The following is a 23,355-nucleotide window of genomic DNA, read 5'->3' as shown; positions in this document are numbered from 1 at the left end:
CCATGGCGCGTTTTCTTATCTGTTGCCCGTTTAATTTGTTTTTGATCCCACACTAACCAAAATTTCCATGAACTCATCCAGCAGCAGAATGTTCATTCCCCGAGTCTGCAGCGCGCGTAGTGGACAATCGCGGTACTGCAGGGGATCAGCAGGTCCCCGAAAGTGAAAGCATTCTGAATCAGGAAGTGCTGGGAGTTAACATGGCTTCGAAAGGAGAGACCGAGAGTTTGAGCGAGGAGGTAATTTGTCCCATCTGCGTGGATTGCTTCACCGATCCGGTTATACTAGAGTGCGGACACAACTTCTGTCGCTCTTGTATCACACGGTGTTGGGAAAGGGAGGAGAGAAACTCCTGCCCGGAATGTAGAGAGGTGTTTGCTGACCGCACCCTCAGGGTGAATCGGGCCTTAGCAAATCTGGCTGAAAAAGCTCGAAATCTAAACCTGAATCCGAAAGGGAAGGAAAGTAAACTTCACTGCGAGGAACATGAGGAAGAACTGAAGCTGTTTTGTGAAACGGACAGGACACTGATCTGTGTGATCTGTGCAGCTGCGCTGGAACACAGAGAGCATCGATTCGTGCTGATTGAAGAAGCTGTTAAAATCTACACGGTAAAACTAACGTTAGTTTAATACTTAACACATTTCCTTTGTCCAACATACCATTAGCTCAGTGCAGAGCAGAGCAACAAGCTGAACCGCCCTGTCCCTCTCCTCAGACCTCAACACCTTGATCTTGGAACCTTCTCAAGTGTAGACACAACCTGCCTGTAACCTGGTGAGCAGAACTACAAAAGGTACTCCTGCTTCTGTTACATACAAAAGCAAATTTTTACAGACTCTTTCTGTGAACCTCAGTTCAAAATGCTACTTGCTTGCATTGTTTGCATGATTTGCTTTTTTTCTCTCTGACAGCCTCCATAACCAATACATCATTCTTGGCAACTTCCGCCATATCCAAAGGGATTCTAGCATCTCTTCTCCCCACAGCCCACCTCCGCACCCCGCAACTCTCCGCTCTCCATCTGTATCGCCCTGATCCACTCGCTCCTCCCCACTGATCTCCCTCCTGACACTGACACCTGCAAGCGGGACAAGTGCTACACCTGACTCCTAACCTCCTCCCTCGTCACCATTCAGGGCCGCAAACAGCCCAGTTCCTCCCGTTTCTTCCATGGTCGATTGTCCTCTCGTATTAGATTCCTTCTTCTCCAGCCCTTTACCTCTTCTACCTGTCCCCTCAGCTTCTCACTTAATCACCCTCCCCCACGTCCCCCCTCACGTTGTCTCACCCGTCACCTGTCAGCGAATTCTCATCCCCAACCTTTTTATTCTGGCTCCTGTCACATTCCTTCCCAGTCCTAATGAAGGGTCTCATCCCGGAACACCGACTGTTTATTTCCCCTGAATAGATGCTGTCTGACTCACTGAGTTCCTCCGGTATTTTGTGTGATAATCGGGTTTGATCACCTGTTTCTTTTGATGCATCTTTGTTTCTATTTTCTTCGCTCTCTGACTTCCAGGATCAGCTAAAATCTTCCTTAGACTCTCTCACAAAAAAGAAATCAGACTTCCAGGAAAAGGAGCAGCAACAGAAAGAGAAGATTTCCGGAGTTCGGGTGAGGCTTCCTGAGTGGAATTTCTGATATTACTGTCGAGTTTTGATCCATTTAATGCAGAATAGCCGAGTATTGCAGCTCCAGTGACCTGGGTTCGATCCTGACCCCTGCTGCTGTCTGTGTGGAGTTTGCATGCTCTCCTTGTGGCCATGACAGTTTCAGACATATTGCAAGGACATGTCGGATCAATGGTTAATTACCGTTAACCCTGTAAAGGTGGGGAGGATGTGTATGAATCAGATGTGAGTTTATGGGTCAATAAGTGAGAATAGGTTTCAGGAAAACGTGACAGAATGGTGTTGACGGGAATGCAATCAAAAGCAGCATGGAATCTTACAGACCGAACTTAACGACAAAAAGGAAACTGAGCACAGTAATGCAGTATATTAATCTTCACCTTTCCTTCTATAGGAACAGTCACACAGCCTTCAGTTCCACATCACATCCCAGTTTGCTGAACTGCGCCAGATTATCACTGAGAAAGAGCAGAGCTTCCTCAGGGATCTCAGGGAAGAAGAGAAGAGGATTCTCAACCTAATGGAGAAAAATCTTATAGTTCTTCAAGAGAATATAAGGATTATTCAGGAGGAAATCACTAAGTTAAAGGAAAAGATGGATCAAAAAGACAATGTGATATTTCTCAAGGTGAGGTATTATATTTCAACTTGTTTCTGTCAAACGAACAGTGGTATATTTGAAATAAACACAGCACAGCAGCCAATTCTAATTGTCACTCTGGCGACCTCACACAGAAAGCAGTGGAGGCCAAATCTCTGGATGCTTTCAACAGGGAGTTAGATGGAGCTCTTATAGATAGCGGGGTCAAGGGATGTGGGGAGAGGGCAGGTACGGGGTCCTGATTGTGTATGATCAGCCATGATCACAGTGAATGGCGGTGCTGGCTAGAACGGCCGAATGGCCTACTCCTGCACCTATTGTCTACTGTCCCAAAACTCAGCTTCCACAACTTCTGTACATCCCAGGACAGAATGCAAATCTCTCTGAAAATATTTACTCCGATCATAACACAGAGCTGCTGACTGTTTCCTTAATTACTGCATTAAATATCCTCTAAAACTTCCATTAACACCCAGTTCCAGTCACAGGCTGTGATTGTGCCTGTTGCAGTTGGTGTGAGGGTCTGTCTGCCAATCAGTGAGAACAAAGAATGTGACCCACAGATCAGACTTATCCTCCATGTCCCGTTTCCATCAGATGGGAACCTTTCACTGTCTATTTATTTTTTGGATACATTTCACATGGGATTATATCCCATTCCCTATCATAAACAGGCCATTAGGTCCAGCTTCTATCAGTTTCCCTGCTTCACAAACCTCCTGCCACCTACTCACCGCACCGAGCAACAGTGCCCCGAACTCCCTGGTCCCTCAACTGTTTATCCAGCCTTCCCATTACAGTCAGTCTCTGCTGTTCCATTTCAACCACAATTGTGGTACTGGGTTCCACATCCTCTTCACTAAATTTCTTGTGGAATTTGTTCAAATCCTTCTGGAATTACATATCCCCACAAGTCTCCCGATAAATAGAGGTACTTCCTCCACCCGCACACAATGACATACATCACTGATCATAAATTCCTCCATCCTATCACACTGACGTCATATCCAGATCATAATGCACAGCCTGTCCTGTCTTCCCTGTAAGTTTCTTCCTCTCAGTAATGGTCTAAATTTCAGAATCTTTCCCTGTAATTTACCCCGTGGTTTTGTATTGTCCGTGTGTGTGAGTGACTGTGGGAGTGGGAATTTTCAACACCTTGTAATGATTTGGATGAAATTCAGGATGTGGACAGTAAGTCCAAGTCTAATCAGATTTGTGTTTTATTTATTTCAGGAGGAAGCTGGTCGGAACAGGAGGTATGACATGCTCTTTACTGAAACCCTTAATGGATTTGTAAAATAGTTCAGAATAGCAATTTATAACCAGCAGTTTAATATTTACAGGATTAGTGACCATGTTCAGGAATTGGCAGTGACAGATGAGACCCTACCGTTTGAAAAATTTGATCACCCCTATTTGTTGAACACAGTGCTGAGAGAAATGCTTGATGCTATTAATCGAGGTAAAACTTACAAAGTTTCATTTCTCCTTGTTTATGAAGCTCAATTTAGTTCCAATTTGATGCAAAGATTGTCTGTAATACTGGAATGAAGGGGAACTGAAGTTTATTCCACATCAACCCCACCGACTGGGAGGCATTACTGTCACATGGTCAGCTGGAGATGTCAGACCCCTGGACACACCAGCACAGGGTCACAATACAACCAATACACGGGACTGTGTCCTGCATTAGCACGCCAAATCATGAGCTTGAATCTACCAGAGGAACTGAGAATTTAATACTGATGATAATATTATAGGGAATAAAAGCAGGTATCAGTGTGGTGACTGGAATTGTCAGGAAAATACACAAGTCCTTCATGTGCCCTGTGAGTGCAGACTCTGACTGACACAGGTCTTCCCCCATCTGGATCAGCATCTCTCACTGTTGTTAGAGGCAGAAGAGGGGAGTGGTCGTGATCGGGGACTGAATTGTCAGGGGAACAAACAGGAGAATCTATTGATGTGAACGGGACACCCGAATGGTTTGTTGCCTCCTGGGTGCCAGGGTCAGGGATGCCTCGAATCGTGTCTGCAGCATTTTAGAGAGGGAGGGAAAAGAGCCAGATACCTTGGTAAATTTTGCGACAATGACATTGGAAGTAAAAGCAAAGAGGTCCTGAAAATAGAATTTGGAGAGCTTGGTAGAAAGCTCTGAAGCAGTACCCCCAGGGTTGTAATTTCTGGATTGCTGCCTGTGCCACGTGCTGGTGAGGGTAGAAACAGGATAATTTGACAGATAAACATGGCTGAGAAGATGGTGCTAGGGACAGGGATTCAGGTTCTTGGATCATTGGGATCTGTTCTGGTGGAGGAATGACCTGCTCAAAAGGGATGGGTCGCACCTCGACCCGAGGGAGAACAATATTCTCACAAAGAGGATTGATAGATCTGTCGGGGAGGGTTTAAACAAATTTGGTGGGGTGGGGGGATGGAAGTGGAGTGAAGGGATAGGGCTGATGGTAAAAATACAAAGATAGCGTACAGTCAGACTGTCAGATAGGGCGGACCGATGCGAGGACAAAATTGCAGCCAGCAAGGTGAGTATCAGTGCATTAGAGATGCAGAATTAAAAAGGGTAGCAGATACAGTACACAAAGTGCTATATTTCAATGCATGGAACATGAGAAGTAAGGTGGATGATCTTGTTGCACTATTACCGATTGTTAGGTATCACAGAATCGTGGCTGAATGACGGTTGTAGTTGGTATCTGAATGTTCAAGATTACACAATGTATCGGTGGTATAGGAAGGTTGTGTGAGTGGGTGGGATGGCTCTGTTGGTAAATTAGCAGCTAGATGTGACATGGGACTAGAAGATGTTGAATCCTTGTGGGTTTACGTAAGGAACTGCAAAAGTAAAAATGACACTGACACCAGTCATATACAGGCCTCCCAACAGTCAGTGGGTTGAGGCCCACAGATTACAGCTGGAAATAGAAACGGCTGATGAAAAGGACAATGTTATGATAATCATGGGAGATTTCAACATGCAGGTCAATTGGGAAAATCAGGTTGGTAAAGGATCTCAAGAGAGTGAGTTTGTTGAATGCAATGTGATGGCTTTCTAGAGCAGTTTGTCGTTGAGCCTACTCGGGGAACAGCTCTACTGGACTGGGTGTTATGTATTGAACCAGAGGTGAGTAGTTAAAAGAAACCTTAGGAAGCAGTGCTCACAACATGACAGAGTTCAACTTGAACTCTGATAAGGAGAAAGTAAAGTCTGATGTTGTAGAATTTCAGAGAAGTGAAATAAATTACAGTGGTCTGAGTGAGGAGTTGGCCAAAGCAGATTGGAAGGAGATGCTGGCAGGGATGAGAGAAGAGCAGAAATGATGTCAGTTTCTGGGAAAATGAGAAAGGTGAAGGATAGATGTATTCCAAAAATAAATAAATACTCAAATGGCAAAATAGTCAAACCGTGGCTGACAGGGGAAGACAAGTTATTGTAAAGCCAAAAGAGAGGGCATACAACTGAACAAAAATTAGTAGGAAGACAGGATTGGGAAGCTTTTAAATATCTGCAGAGAGGAACTGAAAGAATGATTGGGAAGAAAAAAATAAACAAGAAATTGATTTGAATTGAATAGAATTTATTACTTCCATCCTTCATATACATGAGGATTAAAAATCTTTATGTTACCTCTCCGTCTAAATGTGCAATGTGCAATTTGTAGTAATTTATGATCAATAATATGTACAACAGGCTGGTTACTATTACATAGAAATACAGTTGTGTCCACATGAGTTAATCAGTCTGATGGCCTGGTTGAAGAAGCTGTCCCGGAGCCTGTTGCTCCTGGCTTTTATGCTGCGGTACCGTATCCCGGATGGTTGTTACAAAACCAAAAGTAGCAAAATTAACTTTATCATTGATGAAAAAGTTTAATTTGATTGATATATGGAGAAGAATTAACCCAAGACATAAAACTTATTCCAGGATAAATTTTTTCTTACTATCAGCGAATATTCAAGACAGAGAGAAAAATGCAGAATATAAAGCAAGAATATTGTCAGATCATTCCCCCTTGATAATGACAATGATAATGATGGATAAAGAGGAATCGATTTACAGATGGAGATTTAATTCAATATTATTAAAACGCCAAGATTTTTGGGATTTTATGAAAAAACAGATTCAATTTTTTTAAAATACAAACTCACATTCAGTTGATGATAAATTTATATTATGGTAAGGGATGAAGGCATATCTGAGAGGCCAGATAATAAGTTATACTTCTAAAATGAAGAAGGAATATATGGTAGAAATAGAGTAATTGGAAAAAGAGATTACAAAATTAGAAAAAGAATCTCAAAGATATATGACAGAAGAAAAACAAAGAGAACTTGTTAATAAGAAACTACAATATAATGCACTTCAGACATACCGAACAGAAAAAACAATTATGAGAACTAAACAGAAATATTATGAACTTGGTGAAAGATCACACAAGATTCCTGCTTGGCAGTTAAAAACAGACCAGGTTTCCAAAACGATAAATGCAATCAGAACAAGTGTAAATAAAATTACTTATAAACCTTTAGAGATCAATGACACGTTAAAAAAAAATATTCTGAGTTGTATCAATCAGAATCACAAAATGATATTATTGAAATAGAAAGGTTTTTATCACAAATAACTCCCCCAAAATTGAATTTGGAAGTACAGAAGGGATCCGATGTGCCTTTTACATTAAAAGAGGTCGAAGAAGCTCTAGGATCATTTCAGAGTAATAAATCTCCAAGAGAAAATGGTTTTCCGCCTGAATTTTACAAAAAGTTTAAAGATTTAACACCAAGTGGAGAGAACGCATAAACTCCAGATTTTTTTTCAACAGCTATTTTAATAGTATTTCCAAAAAAAGACAGAGATCTTTTAAAACCAACATCATATAGACGTATTTCTTTGTTGAACACGGATTATAAAATAATAGCAAACATTTTATATAGCAGGTTGTCAAAATACTTACCAAAATTAATACACATGGACCAAACAGGATTTATTAAAAATAGACAATTGGCAGATCATGTAACTCAGTTACTTAGTATAATTCATTTAACAAAAGAGGGAAGAAATGAGTGCAGCAGTTGCTTTGGATGCAGAAAAAGAATTTGATAGATTGGAATGGGATTTTTTTATTTAAGGTATTGGAATAATATGGATTAGGAGTATATTTTATAAAATGGATTAAAACCGTAAATACTAACCCCAAAGCTAAAGTGGTGACAAATGACACATTTCAACATCATTTCAGTTAACAAGGTCAGCTTTTCAAGGTTGTCATTATCACCTGTTTTATTTGTGTTGGCGATAGAACCATTAGCTGAATTAATTAGAACTGACTCAGATATTATGGGTTTCAGAGTTAATCAGGAGGAATCTAAGATTAACTTATTTGCTAATGATGTTCTGATTTATCTAACTAACCCATTACATTCCCATTAAATTATCTTCTAGATTGGAAGAATACGGGAAAATATCAGGGTACAAGATAAATTGGAATAAAAGTGAAATTCCACCCCTTACTAAAGGAGATTATAGTTAGTCGATTAATAACTCAATTTAGATGGCCGATAAATGGTATAAAGTATGTAGGTATAAGAGTTTATAATGATATAAAGAATTTATATAAATTATTTGCCATTTTTGAAAAAAATTCAAGAGGATCTTGATGAATGGATAATGTTACCAATAACATTAATAGGTAGAGTCAATGCTGTAAAAATGAATATATTCCCTAGATTACAATATTTATTCCAAACATTACCAATACAATTACCGCAGAAGTTTTTTCAAGAGTTAAATAAATGTGTGAGGAAATTCCTTTGGAAAGGTAAAATGTCAAGAATATTGGAAAAATTGACATGGAAATTTGACCTAGGAGGGTTACAATTACCAAATTTTAAGAATTATTACAAAGTAAATCAACTTAGATTTACTGCATCTTTTTTTGATGAAGATAAACCGGCATGTATTAGAATAGAACTAGACAAAATAGGAGAAAATATAAAAGAAGAGTTTATATATAATTGGGAATCTAAATGGATACGGGAAAAGAAAGAATTTCCTATACTAAAACATCTGATTGATTTATGGAATAAGATAAATGTTGATGATGAGATAAAGAAATCTTTATCAGCAAAGAGACCTTTTATTCAAAATAAACTTATCCCTTTTACAATGGATAATCAACTTTTATATAACTGGTTTCACAAAGGGATTTGATACATAAGAGACAGTTTTGAAGTAGGGATATTAATGTCATTTGACCAATTAAAGAATAAATATAAAATATCAAATAACACTCTTTTCTGTTATTTCCAATTAAGGGCTTATATAAGAGATAAACTGGGTCAAACAATGTTATTGCCAAAACCTAATGAAATAGAAACTTTAATTCATAAAGGAAAATTTAAAAAAATATTTCTGGAATGTATAATTTCATTTCAAAAACAAGCAATTATACAAGGAATTCATAAGTCAAGACAAAAATGGGAAACTGATTCGAATATTAAAATTGATGAAATAAGTTGGTCAAGATTATGTCTTGACAGTATGACAAATACAATAAATGTTCGGCTAAGATTAGTACAATATAACTTCTTACATCAAATATATATTACACCACCAAAAATAAATAGATTAAACTCAAATTTATCTGATCAATGTTTTCGATGTAATCAAGCAATTAGTACTTCTATACAGTCCACTTGGTCTTGTTCTAAAATTCAACATTTTTGGACAAATTTAAGTGTTTTACTGGAGCAAATTATTGGAATACAACTTCCATACAATCCAATATTATTTTTACTAGGCGATATTGAAGGGATAAAATCAAAATCCAAATTGAATAAATATCAGAAAGAATTCATAAAAATTGCATTGTAGTAGCCAAAGGACTATTTGCAGTTACTTGGAAATCGGATTCATAAATAAGTATAGATCGCTCGAAGAATGAAATTTTTAGCTGCATTCCACTTGAAAAAATTACTTATAATTTAAGAGATAAATATGAAATATTTCTAAATATTTGCCGCCCTTATTTACAAAAAATAGGATTAAATATATAGGTGCTCCAAAGATTGAATTATTGGTTATCTGGGGAAAGAAATAAATATACATCTTAAAGCTATTATGAACTTCATGGAGCATGTGGGGATCTTACGAAATCCAAGCATTCTTTCTTTCTTTCTTTTTTCTTTCTTTCTTTCTTTCTTTCTTTCTTTCTTTCTTTCTTTCTTTCTTTCTTTCTTTCTTTCTTTCTTTCTTTCTTTCTTTCTTTCTTTCTTTCTTTCTTTCTTTCTTTTTTCTTCTTCTTTTTTTTCTATATGGATATTTTGGGGGGAGGGGTGAAGGTGAAGGGGAAGGGTTGATAATTTCCTTTTTTACTTTCTGTAACCTATTTGAAAATTCAATAAAAACTGTTTTAAGAAGTATTGTAAAAAAGTATAGCAGAGATGAGAGTGGATGTAGGACTGCTAGAAAATGAGGCTGGATATATAATAACGCAGTATAAAGAGATGGCAGGTAAACCAAAGATTTTGCACCAGTCTTCACCGTGGAAGACACTAGCACTGTGCCCGGTCTTGAAGAGCTCGAGGGAAGAGAAGTGAGTGCAGTTACTGTTACAAGGGAGAAGCTGCTCAAAAAACTGAAAGACCTAAAGGTTTATAAGACTCCCAGACCAGAGGAACAGCACCCTAGTGTACTGAAAGAGGTCGCAGTAGAAATTATGGAGGCATTTCAAATTATCTTTCAAAAATCACTGGACCCTGGCATGATGCCAGAGGACTGGAAAATGGCAAATGTCACTTAGCCCTTTAAGTAAGGAGGAAGACAGCAGAAAGGAAATTATAGACAGTCAGCCTCACCTCTGTGGTTGGGAAGAAATTGGAGTCAATTGTTAAGTATGAGGTTCTGGAATACTTGCTGACACGAGACAAGACAGGGCTTGTCAGCATGGCTTCGTTACGGGAATATCCTGCTTGACAAAACTGTTGGGATTCTTTGAGGAGATTACAAGCAGGATAGATAAAGGGGATGCAGTGGATGTTGTATATTTGGAATCTCGGAAAGCCTTTGTCAAGGTGCCACACATGACGGTGGTAACCAGGTTAAGAGGCCATGGTATTACAGAAATGTTACAGGCATGGTTAGAACATTGGCTGATTGGTGGGGAACAGCGAATGAGAGTAAAGGGATCCTTTTCAGGTTGGCTGCCAGTGACTCGTGTTACACAGGGGTCAGTGTTAGGACACCTTCAATTTATGCTGTATATCAAGATTTAGCTGATGGAATAGACCACAAAATATAGGAGCAGAAGTAGGCCATTCAGCCCATCGATTCTGATCCACCATTCAGTGATGGGCTGATCCAATTCTTCCGGTCATCCCCACTCCCCTGCTTTCACCCTATACCCTTTGATGCCCTGGCTAATCAAGAAATCTATCTCTGCCTTAAATATGACTTAGCCTTAACAGCTACTTGTGGCAACAAATTCCACAGATTTTCCACACACTGACTAAAGTAATTTCTCCACATCTCAGTTCTAAATGGACATCCTTTAATCCTGAAGTCATACCCTCTTGTTCTAGAATAGATGGCTTTGTTTCCAAGTTTGCAGATGATACAGAGATTGGTGGAGGGGCGGGTAGTGTTGAGGAAACAGTTAGGCTGGACAAGGACTTGAATGAGGAGAATGGGAAGGGAAGTGGCAAATGATATATAATGTTGGAAAATGCATGGCCATGCACTGTGGTCGTAGGAATAACGTGCAGATTTTTTTTTCAAATGGGGAGCAAACCCAAAAAGCTGAGATGAAAATGGACTTAGCAGTCATTCTGCAGAACAGCCTAAAGGTTAACTAGCAGGTAGAGTCAGTGGTGAGGAAGGCAAATCCAATGAAGGGTTCAATTGAAGGGTTTTAGATAGCATTCAATCCAAGAGCAGGGATATGATGCTGAGGCTTTATAAGGCACTGGTGAAGCCGCACCTTGAGTATTGTGAACTTGGGCTCCTCATCTAAGAAAAAGTGTGCTGACATTGGAAAGTTTTCATTTCATAAGGAGGATTCCAGCAATGAAAGGGTTCTCATACGAAGAACGTTTGATAGCTCTGTGTCTGTACTCGCTGGAATTCAGAAAGATGAGGGGGGACCTCATTGAAACCTTTCGAATGTTGAAAGTCTCAGACAGAGTAGATGTGGAAAGGATGTTTCCCATGGTGGTGGAATTTAGGACAAGAGGGCACAGCCTCAAGATACAGGGGCGTCTATTTAAGATGCGGAGAAATTTGAGCTAGCAGCTGGTGAATTTGTGGAATTTGTGTGTATTTAAGGCAGAGGTAGATAGGTTCTAGATTGGACACAGCATCAAAGGTTATGGGGAGAAGGCCAGGTAGTGGGGCTGAGGAGAGACTCCAGGGTGAGATTCCTCAGGGTGATGATATGGGATGGTTTAACTCACAGCCCACTTCATCAACCTACGAGACTAAGATGTCATCTTGAGCATGGCCCATTTGTGAGTATTTGCCCCTCCCATCCCTCTAACCATTTCCCATCTGTGTATCTGCCCAAATTAATTTTAAAATATTTTATTTTTACCTTTTTCTACAGTGTTTGAGGGAAAGTTCAATTTACCAACCTCCCTCTGTATGAGAATGTTACCCGAAAGACCACTCAGAAAAATTTCCCGTCTCGCTTTCAATCTGAGGCCTTTGGTTTTGCACTTCCATTTCTTGGAAAAAGAAACATTATTTAAGCTCCTTATTGAATTATTTACATCGATAAGGGGTCATACCTGAACATCTTACACTATAGCTGAATAGCCCAAGCTTACCCACTCTGCTTTTAACCCAAGCCCCTAGTCCTGGTAACATCCTCCTGAAGCCTCCTGTCCAGTGTAATGACATCCTCCCCATATTCGGGAACCGGAAATGCAGACAATACTCCAAGTGTGGTCTATCATCGACATCAAAGGCCTTGCTGAATTTCATGTGGACAGTGTGGAATAGGCTGATGAATACAGGACTGAAGGTTTTTCTTTTAGATTGGGACAAGAAGGGCGGCATGGGAGCTAAATTCTGAAGGGAGGCAGTTTTTTTAAAAAAAACGACGCATACAAGTACGGCGAGACTGCGCAGGACAGCGTGGAGAGTTTAAAAAGATGACCACCCTATACAGCGGGCAGCGGAGTGGGTGGCAGCGGAGTGGGTGGCAGCAGAGTGTAGGGCTTTGGCTCAACGTGCTTAGGCGGTAACGGGAAGAGGCGAGAGCGAGGCACCGACTCTTTTTCTCCCCTTGGCAAATCGGCCCGAAGGACGGGGTAACAGCAGGGCACATTAGCGAACGGTTTAAAAAGTCCGTGTGCTTGGCGAAGTAAGTGGGTGAGTAGACCTATCTTTCTTTCTTTCATTCCTGTAGAATTAGGTAGCATGTCTGCAGGGTTAGTGCTTTGTTCAGGGTGTCAGATGTGGGAATCCTGGGAGACCTCCAGCCTCCCTGATAGCCACATCTGCACCAGGTGAACCGAGATTCAGCTTCTCGGAGACCGTGTTAGGGATCTGGAGCTGCAGCTTGATGACCTACTGCGTATTAGAGAAAATGAAGAGGTGATAGACAGGAGCTACAGGGAGGTAGTCATCCCTAGGCTACAGGGGTCAGAAAACTGGGTGACTCTTAAGTGAGGGAAGGGAAATGCCCGGGTAGTGGAGAGCACCCCTGTGGCTGCCTCCCGCTGCAACAAGTATATCGTTTCGGATGCTGTTGAGGGGGATGACCTGACAGGGGACGGCCACGGTGACCGGGTCTCTGGCACTGAGCCTGGCGCTGTTGTGCAGGAGGGAAGGAGGGAGAAGAGGAATGCGGTAGTCATAGGGGATTCCATAGTCAGGGGAACAGACAGGAGATTCTGTGAGCCTGGTAGAGATATCCGCATGGCGTGCTGCCTCCCAGGCGCCAGGTTACGGGATGTCTCGGATCGGGTCCAGAATATTCTGAAGGGAGAGGGTCTTGAGATTGAGAGGGACAGCTGTCTTGGTACATGTTGGTACCAATGACATGGAGAGGAAAAGGGAGGAGGTCCTGAAGAGAGATTTCCGGGAGTTAGGGATGGAGCTGAGAAGCAGGACCTCCAGGGTAGTAATCTCAGGATTGCTACCTGTGCTAGCGAGGGCCAGAATAGTAGGATCAGGCTAATGAATGCGTGGCTGAGAGACTGGTGCAGGGGTCAGGGCTTCTGATTCTTGGATCATTCGGATCTCTTCGGGGGAAGTATTACCTGTTCAAAAAGGACGAGTTACACCTGAACCATAGCGGGAATGTTTAATATCGCTGTTTAATAGGGAGGTTTTAAACTAATTAGGCAGAGGGATGGGAAACCGGAATGATAGAGTAGAGGAGGGGGAAAACAGAAATAAATCTAAGATAGTGAGCAGTAACGATGTCAGGAAGGACAGGCAGGTGATGGGGCAAATTTGCAGCCACTGGGATGAGTTGCAGTGCAATCAATGCAAAAAGTATCAAATACTGGACTTAAGGTGTTATACTTAAATACACACAGCAGAAGGAATAAGGTGGATGATCTTGAAAGACAGCTACAGATTGGCAGGTATAATTTTGTGGCCATCACTGAGACGTGGCTAAAGGATGCATGTCTCAGAGAGCTGAACGTCCAAGGATACACGGTGTATCGGAAGGATAGGCAGATAGGCAGAGGGGGTGGCGTGGCTTTATTGGTAAGAAATGATTTAAATCATTAGAAAGAGGTGACATAGGATCGGAAGGTGCAGAATCTTTATGGGTTGAGCTAAGAAATAGCAGGGGTAAAAGGACCCTGGTGGCAGTTATCTACAGGCTGCAGTGAGGTGGACTACAAATTACAACAGAAAATAGAAAAGGCTTGCCAGAAGGGCAGTGTTATGATAATTGTGGGGGATTTTAACATGCGAGTGGATTGGGAAAATCAGATCGACACTGGATCTCAAGAGAGAGAATTTGTAGAATGTCTACGGGTTGGCTTTTCAGAACAGCTTGTTGTTGAGCCCACTAGGGGATCAGAGGTACTGGATTGGATATTGTGTAATGACCCAGAGGTGATTAGAGAGATTGAGGTGAAGGAACTGTTAGGTGGCAGTGATCGTAACATGATTGATTTCACTGTATAACTTGAGAAAGAGAAGCCGAAATCCGATGTGTCGGTATTGCAGTGGAGTAAAGGAAATTAGAGTGGCACAAGAGAGGAACTGGCCAAATTTGACTGGAAAGGGACACTAGCGGGAAGGATGGCAGAGCAGCAGTGGATGGAGTTTCTGCGAGAAGTGAGGAATGTGCGAGACAGATATATTCCAAAAAAGAAGAAATTTTCGAATGGAAAAAGGATGCGACCATGGCTGACGAGGTCAAAGCCAAAGTAAAAGCAAAGGAGAGGGCATTCAAGGAAACAAAAAATAGTGGGAAGACAGTGGATTGAGAAGTTATAAAAGCTTACAAAAGGAAACTAAGAAGGCCATGAAGAGGGAAAAGATGATCTATGAAAGGAAGCTAGCAAATAATATCAGAGAAGATACTAAAAGCTTTGTCAAGTATATAAAGAATAAAAAAAAAACGGGTGAAAGTGGATATAGGACAGATAGAAAATGATGCTGGAGAAATTGTAATGGGAGACAAGATGGCTGAGGAACTGAACGAGTATTTGCATCAGTCCTCACTGAGGAAGATATCAGCAGTATACCGGACACTCAAGGGTGTCAGGGAAGAGAAGTGTGCGCAGGCACAGTTACGACAGAGAAAGTACTCAGGAAGCTGAATAGTCTAAGGGTAGATAAATCTCCAGGACCAGATGGAAGGCACCCTTGTGTTTTGAAGGAAGTAGCTGTGGAGATCGCGGAGGCATTAGCAATGATCTTTCAAAAGTCAATAGATTCTGGCATGGTTCCGGAGGAGTGGAAGATTGAAAATGCCACTCTGGTATTTGAGAAGGGGTCAAGGAAGCAAAACGTGAATTATGGACCTGTTAGCTTGAGTAATGGTTGGGAAGTTTCTGGAGTCAATTGTCAAGGATGAGGTTACGGAGTACCTGGAGGCATATGACAAGATAGGCCAAACTCCTTAAAGGAAATTCCTGCCTGACAAACCCATTGAAATGTTTGGAGGTAATTACAAGTAGGCTAGATAGGGAGATGCACTGGATGTTGTGTATTTGGATTTTCAGAAAGCCTTTGACAAGGTGCTACTCATGAGGCTGCTAAACAAGATAAGAGCCCATGGAATTACGGGAAATTTACATATGTGGATAGAGCGTTGGCTGATTGGCAGGAAACGGACAGTGGGAATAAAGGATCCCATTCTGGTTGTCTGCCGGTTACCAGTGGTGTTCCACAGGGGTCCGTGTTGGGGCCGCTTCTTTTTACGTTGTATATCACCGATTTGGATTATGGAATAGATGGCTTTGTGACTAAGCTTGCTGATGATGCAAAGATAGGTGAAGGGGACGGCAGTGCTGAGGAAACAGAGAGTCTCTGCAGAGAGACTTGGATAGATTGGGAGAATGGTCAAAGAAGTAGCAAATGACATACAAGGTTGAAAAGTGTATGGTCATGCACGTTGGTAGAAGAAATAAACGGGCGGACTATTATTTAAATGGAAAGGGAATTCAAAGTTCTGAGATGCAATGGGACTTGGGAGTGTTCGTGCAGGATACCCTTAAGGTTAACCTCCAGTTTGAGTCGGTGTTGAAGAAGGCGAATGCAATGTTGGCATTCATTTCCAGTATCATTGGGTGTATTTAAGACAGAGGTTGATAGGTATCTGAGTAGCCAGGGCATCAAAGGTCATGGTGAGATGCTGGGGGAGTGGGACTAAATGGGAGAGTGGATCAGCTCATGATAAAATGCCGGAGCAGATTCGAAGCACCAAATGGCCGGCTTCTGCTGCTTTGTCTTATGTTCTTATTTGAATGCACCAGTATATGTAATAAGGATCTTGTAGCAAAGGTAGAATTTGGCAGGTAAAAACTTAGGCAGGTACGACTTTGGTCAAAGGAATAAAGACATAGACAATTCTGGAAACAGGGCGAAAATTCAAAAATCAGAGGTGCAAAGGGACATGGGTGTCCTTGTGCAGGATTCCCTGAAGGTTAACTTGCAGTTTGTGTCAGTGGTAAGATTGGCAAACTCAATGTTTGCTTTCATTTCGAGAGGTTTAGAATACAAGAGCAAGGATGTAATTCTGAGGTTTTATAAGGCATTGGTCAGACCGCACTTGGAGTATTGTGAGCAGATTTGGTCCCTTCTATCGGAAATCATGTGCTGGCATTGGAGGGGGTGCAGATGATTCACAAGAATAATTCTGGGAATGAAAGAGTTAACATATGAGGAGTGTTTGATGGTTCTGGGCCTGTACACACAGGAGTTTAGAAGAATAGATGATTTATTATCCACCTCAACCGTATTCTCCCGCCTCCTCCCCATAACTTTTGAGACTCTGACTGATCAAGATGTTTACTTATCAACTTCTGCTTTGAAAATCAAACAGGAGAAAATCTGCAGATGCTGGTAATCCAAGCTACACAGGTCCTGATGAAGGGTCTCGCCAGATCTCTCTGACACCTGTCTGGAGAGAGTTGATGTTGGGAGGATGTGGGTGGGTCGGGAACGGTGAGCACAGCCTCCGACTATAGGGATGTCCATTTAGGACAGAGATGAGAAGGAATTCCTTTATCCACAGGAGAGTGAATCTGCCACAGGCAGCGGTGGACGCCAAATAATTGAGTATATTTAAAGCAGAGTAACACACACAAATTGTTGGGGGAACAGCAGACGGGAACTTTCTATGGAAAAGAGTAAACAGTCGACGGTTCAGACTGAAACACTTCATCCAGACCTGTGTTGCTTAAGGGTTCCTGGAAATTCATCCCCTGTACTAATGAGGGGCTGCGAGGGATGGGGCTCTGGGAAAGGGGACAAAGTCATCCTCATCTGCCATCTTTGCCCCCTCCAGCTTCTCATTACGTCTACATACACAGTTCACCCACAGGCTTTCCACCCCTCCCCCTCCTGGTTCAATCTGCCATTCATCTCTCCCCTACTGGTTCCCATTGTCACCTCCTTTACTGTCTCAAACCATCACACTGCCCCACTTCCCACTCACAAATGAAAGTGAACATTGTATGACGGGCCTGTTCCTGTGCTGTACTGCTCTATGTTCTCTGTTCCCAGTTTCGGAGAATGAGAGCAGATCTCATGGAAACACAAAATTCTTACAGGGGTCAACAGGCAGGAGTGAGGGAGGATGTTCCCCCTGTCTGAGGAGTCAAGGGTCAGCGGTCTCTCTTCTCTCCGTCCAGCTGAAAACCCTTGGGCAGACATTAGTTGTCCATCCGCTTTGTCGAGTCAAAGATTCGTGTCGGCCTGCCGAACGCGCCTGAGGCCCAGCGGCCTTTCCCCGGTCCGGGGGCGGCGCAGCCCGAGTCACCCCCCGATCCTCGGGGCCCCGCTGCCCGAGTCTCTCCTCGATCCCCCGGGCGGCGCAGCCCGAGTCGCCCCCCGATCCCCGGGGCCGCGCTGTCCGAGTCTCCCCCGATCCCCGGGGCCCCGCTGTCCGAGTCTCCCCCCGATCCCCGGGGCCCCGCTGTCCGAGTCTCCCCCCCCCCCCCCGATCCCCGGGGCCGCGCTGTCCGAGTCTCCCCCGATCCCCGGGGCCGCGCTGTCCGAGTCTCCCCCGATCCCCGGGGCCGCGCTGCCCGAGTCTCCCCCCGATCCCCGGGGCCGCGCTGCCCGAGTCTCCCCCCCCCCCGATCCCCGGGGCCGCGCTGCCTGAGTCTCCACCTCCCCCCCCCGATCCCCGGGGACTCTCTAATTCTCTGCTTCTCCCCCCAGTCTCTGTCACCCTGGATGTGGACACGGCGAGTCCGTGTCTCGAGGTGTCTGAGGATCGGAAGAGTGTGAGATGGACCGAGTCCCGGAGGAATCTCCCTGACACCGGGAAGAGATTCACATTCTGGAAATGTGTGCTGGGATCGGAGGGATTCACATCGGGGAGACATTACTGGGAGGTGGAGGTGACGGAGAATCGGTTCTGGTGGCTGGGAGTCGCCGCAGAGTCTGTTGAGAGGATGAGATGGTGCAGACTGAGACCGGAGACCGGATTCTGGGTCATCGGGCGGTTTGGTGACGTGTTACATCGGGATTGTGACGTAATCCGTGATCTCACCTCCCCCGAGACCCGTCTCGCTGCCGGTTCCATCCCCGGGAGGGTGGGAGTTTATCTCAGTTACGAGTCCGGGACAGTTTCATTTTACAACGCGGAGACCAAGTCCCATCTCCACACCTTCACTGGGAATAAATTCACGGGGAAACTTTATCCTTCCTTCCGGACTGTGGATGAAAACCAGTGGCTGAGAATCTGCTCCGGTTCCACTCCGGGTCTGTAAACGGGTCCAGTCCCGGGACCGGGGTCAGGAGTAAAGTCCCTGTAAATATAAATGTGCGGAGAGTGCAGCTAAATACGTGGCTAAGGAGATGGTGGAGGAGGGAGGGCTTCATGTTTCTGGACAATTGGGCTTTGCTCCCGGGAAGGTGGGGCCTGTTCGGACGGGACGGTTTGCCCTTGAACTGGAGGGGGACTAACATTATTGCAGATAGATTTGCTAGTGCTGCTCCGGGGGATTTAATTTAGATTTGCAGAGGGAGGGGTACCAGAGTTTTAGAGCAGATAGTGAGGTGGAGGAGGATAAGGAACATGAGAGGACTGCATATATAGATGGAAATGAAAAAAAAAGTTTTATGCATGATATAAATATTCTCATGTACATCTATTTCATTGCACGGAGTATTGTCGGTAAAACAGATGAGTTTAGGGCTTGGGTTGACACGTGGGATAACGTCATTACTGCTATCAGTGAAACGGTGGCAGGAGGGGCAGAATTGGCAACTTATTGTTCCGGTGAAATTGCAGAAGGGCCGATTTTGTGGAAATGAAAAGGGATCTAGGAAGAGTGGGTTGGGATTTTTTTTTTCTGGCAAGGATGTGTTCAGTAAATTCAAAGGCGAAATTTTGAGAGTGCAGAGTTTGCAAGTTCCTGTCAGGATTAAAGGTAAAGTTAACAGGCTTAGGGAACCTTGGTTTTCAAGGGATATTAGCGATCTATTTAAGAAAAAGGGAGAAGTGTATAGCAGGTATAGGCAACAAAGAACAATGAGGTACTTGAAGAGTATAGAAAATGTAAGAAAATACTAAAGAAGGAAATCAGGAAGGCAAAAAGACATGAGGTTGCTTTGGCAGATAATGTGAAGGGAAACACACCGGATTTCTACAAATATATTGAGAGTAAATGGATAGTAAGAGACAGAATTGTTCCCTGGAAGATCGGAGTGTGGAGCCTCACAAGATGGGGGAGATCTTAAACAGTGTTTTTGCATCAGTATTTACTCAGGAAACTGGCATAGTGTATATGGAAGGAAGGGAAACAAGCAGTAGTGTCATGGAACATTTGTAGATGAAAGAGGTGGAGGTGCTTGCTGCCTTACAGCACATAAAGGTAGATAAATCAACCGGGCCTGACTTGATATTTTCTCTGACCTTGAGAGAGACTAGAGTAGAAATTGCAGGGGCCCTGGCAGAAATATTTAAAATGTCCTCAGCCATGGTTGCAGTGCCGGAGGATTGGAGGGTAGCTCTTGTTATTCCATTGTTTAAAAAAGGCTCCAATAGTAAACCAGGTAATTACAGACCAGTGAGCCTGACATCAGTAATAGGTAAATTATTGGAAGGTGTTCTGAGAGATCAGATATACAAGTATTTGGACAGCCAAGGGCTGATTAAGGATAGTTAGTATGGCTTTGTGCATGGTAGATCGTGTTTAATGAATGTTGTAGAGATTTTCGAGGAGGTGACCAAGAAAGTAGATGAAGGAAAGGCTGTGGATGTTGTCTACATGAACTTTAGTAAGGCCTCTGACAAGGTCCCACATGGGAGGTTAGTTCAAAAGGTTCAGACACTAGGTATCCATGGAGAGGTTGTTAACTGAATTCGAAATTGGCTGTGTGGGAGAAGACAGAGAGTGCTAGTGGATGATTACTTCTCAGACTGGAGGCCTGTGACTAGTGCTGTGTCTCAGGGATCTGTGCTGGGACTATTGTTGTTTGTTGTCTATCTCAATGATATAGATGTGGTCAATTGGATCAGCAATTTTGCTGATGACAACAAGATTGGAGGCGTTGTGCACAGCGAGGAAGGCTTTCAAAGCTTGCCGAGGGATCTGGACCAACTGGAAAAATGGGCCAGAAAATGACAGATGGAATTTAATGCAGACAAGCGTGAGGTAATGCATTTTGGAAGGACAAACCAAGGTAGGACATACACAGTAAATGGTAGGGCACTGAGGAGTGCGGAGAAAAAAAGGGATCTGTGAGTTCAGGTACATAATTCCCTGAAAGTGGCGTCACAGGAAGACAGGGTTGTAAAGAAGGCTTTTGGCATACTGACATTCATAATTCTAAGTACTGAGTACAGGAGTTGGGATGTTATGCTGAGATTGTATAAGGCATTGGTGAGGACAAATTTGGAGTATTATTTGCAGTTCTGCTCATCTAACTATAGGAAGGATATCAGTATGATTCAAAGAGTGCAGAGACGATTTACTAGGATGTTGCCAGGTCTTCAGGAGTTGAGTTACAGGGAAAGATTGAACAGGTTAGGACTTTATTCCTTGAAGCGTAGAAGAACGAGGGGAGATTTGATCGAGGTTTACAAAATTACGGGGGATATAGACAGTAAATGCGAGTAGGTTCTTTCCATTTAGATTAGGAACGATAAATACGAGAGGACATGGTTTTAGGGTGAAAGGGGAAAGCTTTAGGGGGAACATGAGGAGGAACTTCTTCACTCAGAGAGTGGTGGGAGTGTGGAACGAGCTGCCATCTGACGTGATAAGTGCGGGCTCCCTCTTAAAAATAAATTGGATAGACGCATGGATGGGAGAGGTTTGGAGGTTTACGGACTGGGTGCAGTTCAATGGGACGAGCGGAATAAAGTTTCTGCACAGACTAGAAGCGCCGAATGGGCTGTTTTCTGTGCTGTAGTGTTCTATGGTTCTATGGAGTGAAATAAACACGAGATGAGAATTATCGATCGATTAATTTTAACTCGTTCACAGCATCCGTCAACCAAACAGAAACAGCGGGGATTCAGCAGCAGCCGCGGGCGGCTGGTCCTGAGCTCCCCCGGGTCCTAAGGTCCACCCGTAATGAGACAGGTTAAATGGGACAAGTAGGGGCGTTGCTGACGGGAAAAGGCAGTGAAGATGGTTCATTAAGTTCATTTGCAATTGCTTTGTTCCCCATTACTACTTCACCAGCATCATTTTCCAGTGGTCTAGTGTCAACTCTCATCTCCCTTTCACTCTTCATGTAACAGAAAACTAAACTTTTAGTATCCTGATTTATATTATTGGCTAGTTTGCCCTCATATTTCGTCTTGACCATTCTTATGGCTTTTTTCGTTGCCTTTTGTTGGATTTTAAGAGCATCCCAATAATCCAAAATCCCACTCACCTTTGCTACCTTCTATGCCATTTCCTTAGGTTTAACACAATTATTACATGCATTTTCCAGCTCAAACTGTGAATTAATTTAGTCAGTCCCATAATTTAATAAAGTTTTTATCTGAAAACTATCTACCCTCGCAAAGATTTTTGCGCATTTGATTTTTCTTCAGCCTGATACACTTCACATTGAAATAGTATGTGTTTCGACAGATTCATAATGACAAAATGTACACGACACAGAATGTGGTTTTACAATTTGATACAAGACATAATTAAGCATAGTGGGGGCATTTCTAAGCCTAGTCAATATCATTCCTTACCTTGTTTTAAGACCTTCTTCTATAAACCCAACAGGTTTATGTATTCTGTAAAGTTGTCTGTCCTTATGTCCATTATCCTACAAGTCTTGATGTAAGCCCCTAATTCTTAACAGTACCAACTCTTTAGATTCTCATTTGCTAAGTGGAAGGTCTATATCCACAGCTTTACATTTAACAGCTTTTGTTGCTAAACAGTCAACCCCATCATTTCCCTCAACAGTGTGATGTGCAGGGCCCATAATGTGCAGACATATAAATCAAACTTTATATATGAAACACTGTTTGACGAGATTCCAACAGTCAATCTGACCTACTGCCAGAATCACCTGTTTAAGACTCATTAAAACCAAAATGTATTCTGAGCAAATTATAAGGAGCAATTTCCTCCACCCACTGGAATTATAAACTGTTGGCAAAGAATTCTGCTCTCTATGCTGAAAAAATGTATGGTAAGTCATTTTTTTATCATTACCTGCAATTCAGGCACACAAAAACAGCCACACAAACATCCCCAATTACCTTTTGATTCATCTGTAAAAATGGTTACTGTAAGTTAATAACTTTCATTAATATACTGCTGAACCAACAGACTCTTGGCAGAACCAAATCCGATTGCGTAACCTAAAATCAACTGAAGTCATTGGAATAAACAAGGTGGGGTTACAGAGAAAGCTACAGTGGGGCATATTGTATCATCAAATACACCCATATTCCCAGCGTGATAAGAACCCAACCACCCAAAACAAAAAAAAAACACTCTTCTTGTGATGTCCCCAATTGTCCTCCAGCACACCTTTAACAGGATGATCATTTCCTTGCCCTCGCAAATTAATCCAGTATGTTGACATCAACTTGAACCTCTGTTACTTTGAGGGCAATTGTCCCATTGTAATCAGTAAAGCCAAAACAGGAGACAACATTACCGCACGAGAAAACAATCTTAAAGTCTGTAATTGTATCACATACAAACATTTTTAATTTGAAGATGAAGCTGATCCATAAGCCACACAGACATAATCAAGAACAGATCAAATTAAACAAATTGGACAATGAAGATTTTCATGTTGCACCCAAGGATACCAAAATAGATGTCTGAGGAGATTTAAAGCTTCTTTACATTTATCCATTATTTTATTGATAGGTGCTTCCCCGTCAGCTTATTATCCATCCACATACTGAGAAATCTTACCACTGACACTTCCCCAAGATATTAATCATACAATTTAAAATCAAGTACAAGTCTATTAAAGCTGT

At 42.6% G+C, this 23,355-nt stretch overlaps 1 protein-coding gene across 1 annotated transcript; it reads left to right on the top strand.

Annotated features, from left to right (window-relative positions):
* Positions 1-200: 200 nt before the first annotated feature.
* On the top strand, positions 201-21,872 carry LOC132386612 (zinc-binding protein A33-like). Its single transcript, XM_059958910.1, has 6 exons — positions 201-611; positions 1,523-1,618; positions 2,030-2,263; positions 3,473-3,495; positions 3,583-3,701; positions 18,114-21,872. The coding sequence occupies exons 1-6, from the start codon at positions 201-203 to the stop codon at positions 18,665-18,667; spliced, it is 1,437 nt and encodes a 478-aa protein (XP_059814893.1). The 3' UTR covers positions 18,668-21,872.
* The last annotated feature ends 1,483 nt before the right edge of the window (positions 21,873-23,355 follow it).

The sequence above is a fragment of the Hypanus sabinus genome, unplaced genomic scaffold (assembly GCF_030144855.1).
Source record: "Hypanus sabinus isolate sHypSab1 unplaced genomic scaffold, sHypSab1.hap1 scaffold_1220, whole genome shotgun sequence".
In the NCBI taxonomy this organism is placed as follows: domain Eukaryota; kingdom Metazoa; phylum Chordata; class Chondrichthyes; order Myliobatiformes; family Dasyatidae; genus Hypanus; species Hypanus sabinus.
The sequence above is the reverse complement of the archived record's forward strand: the minus strand, read 5'-3'. Positions and strand labels throughout refer to the sequence as shown.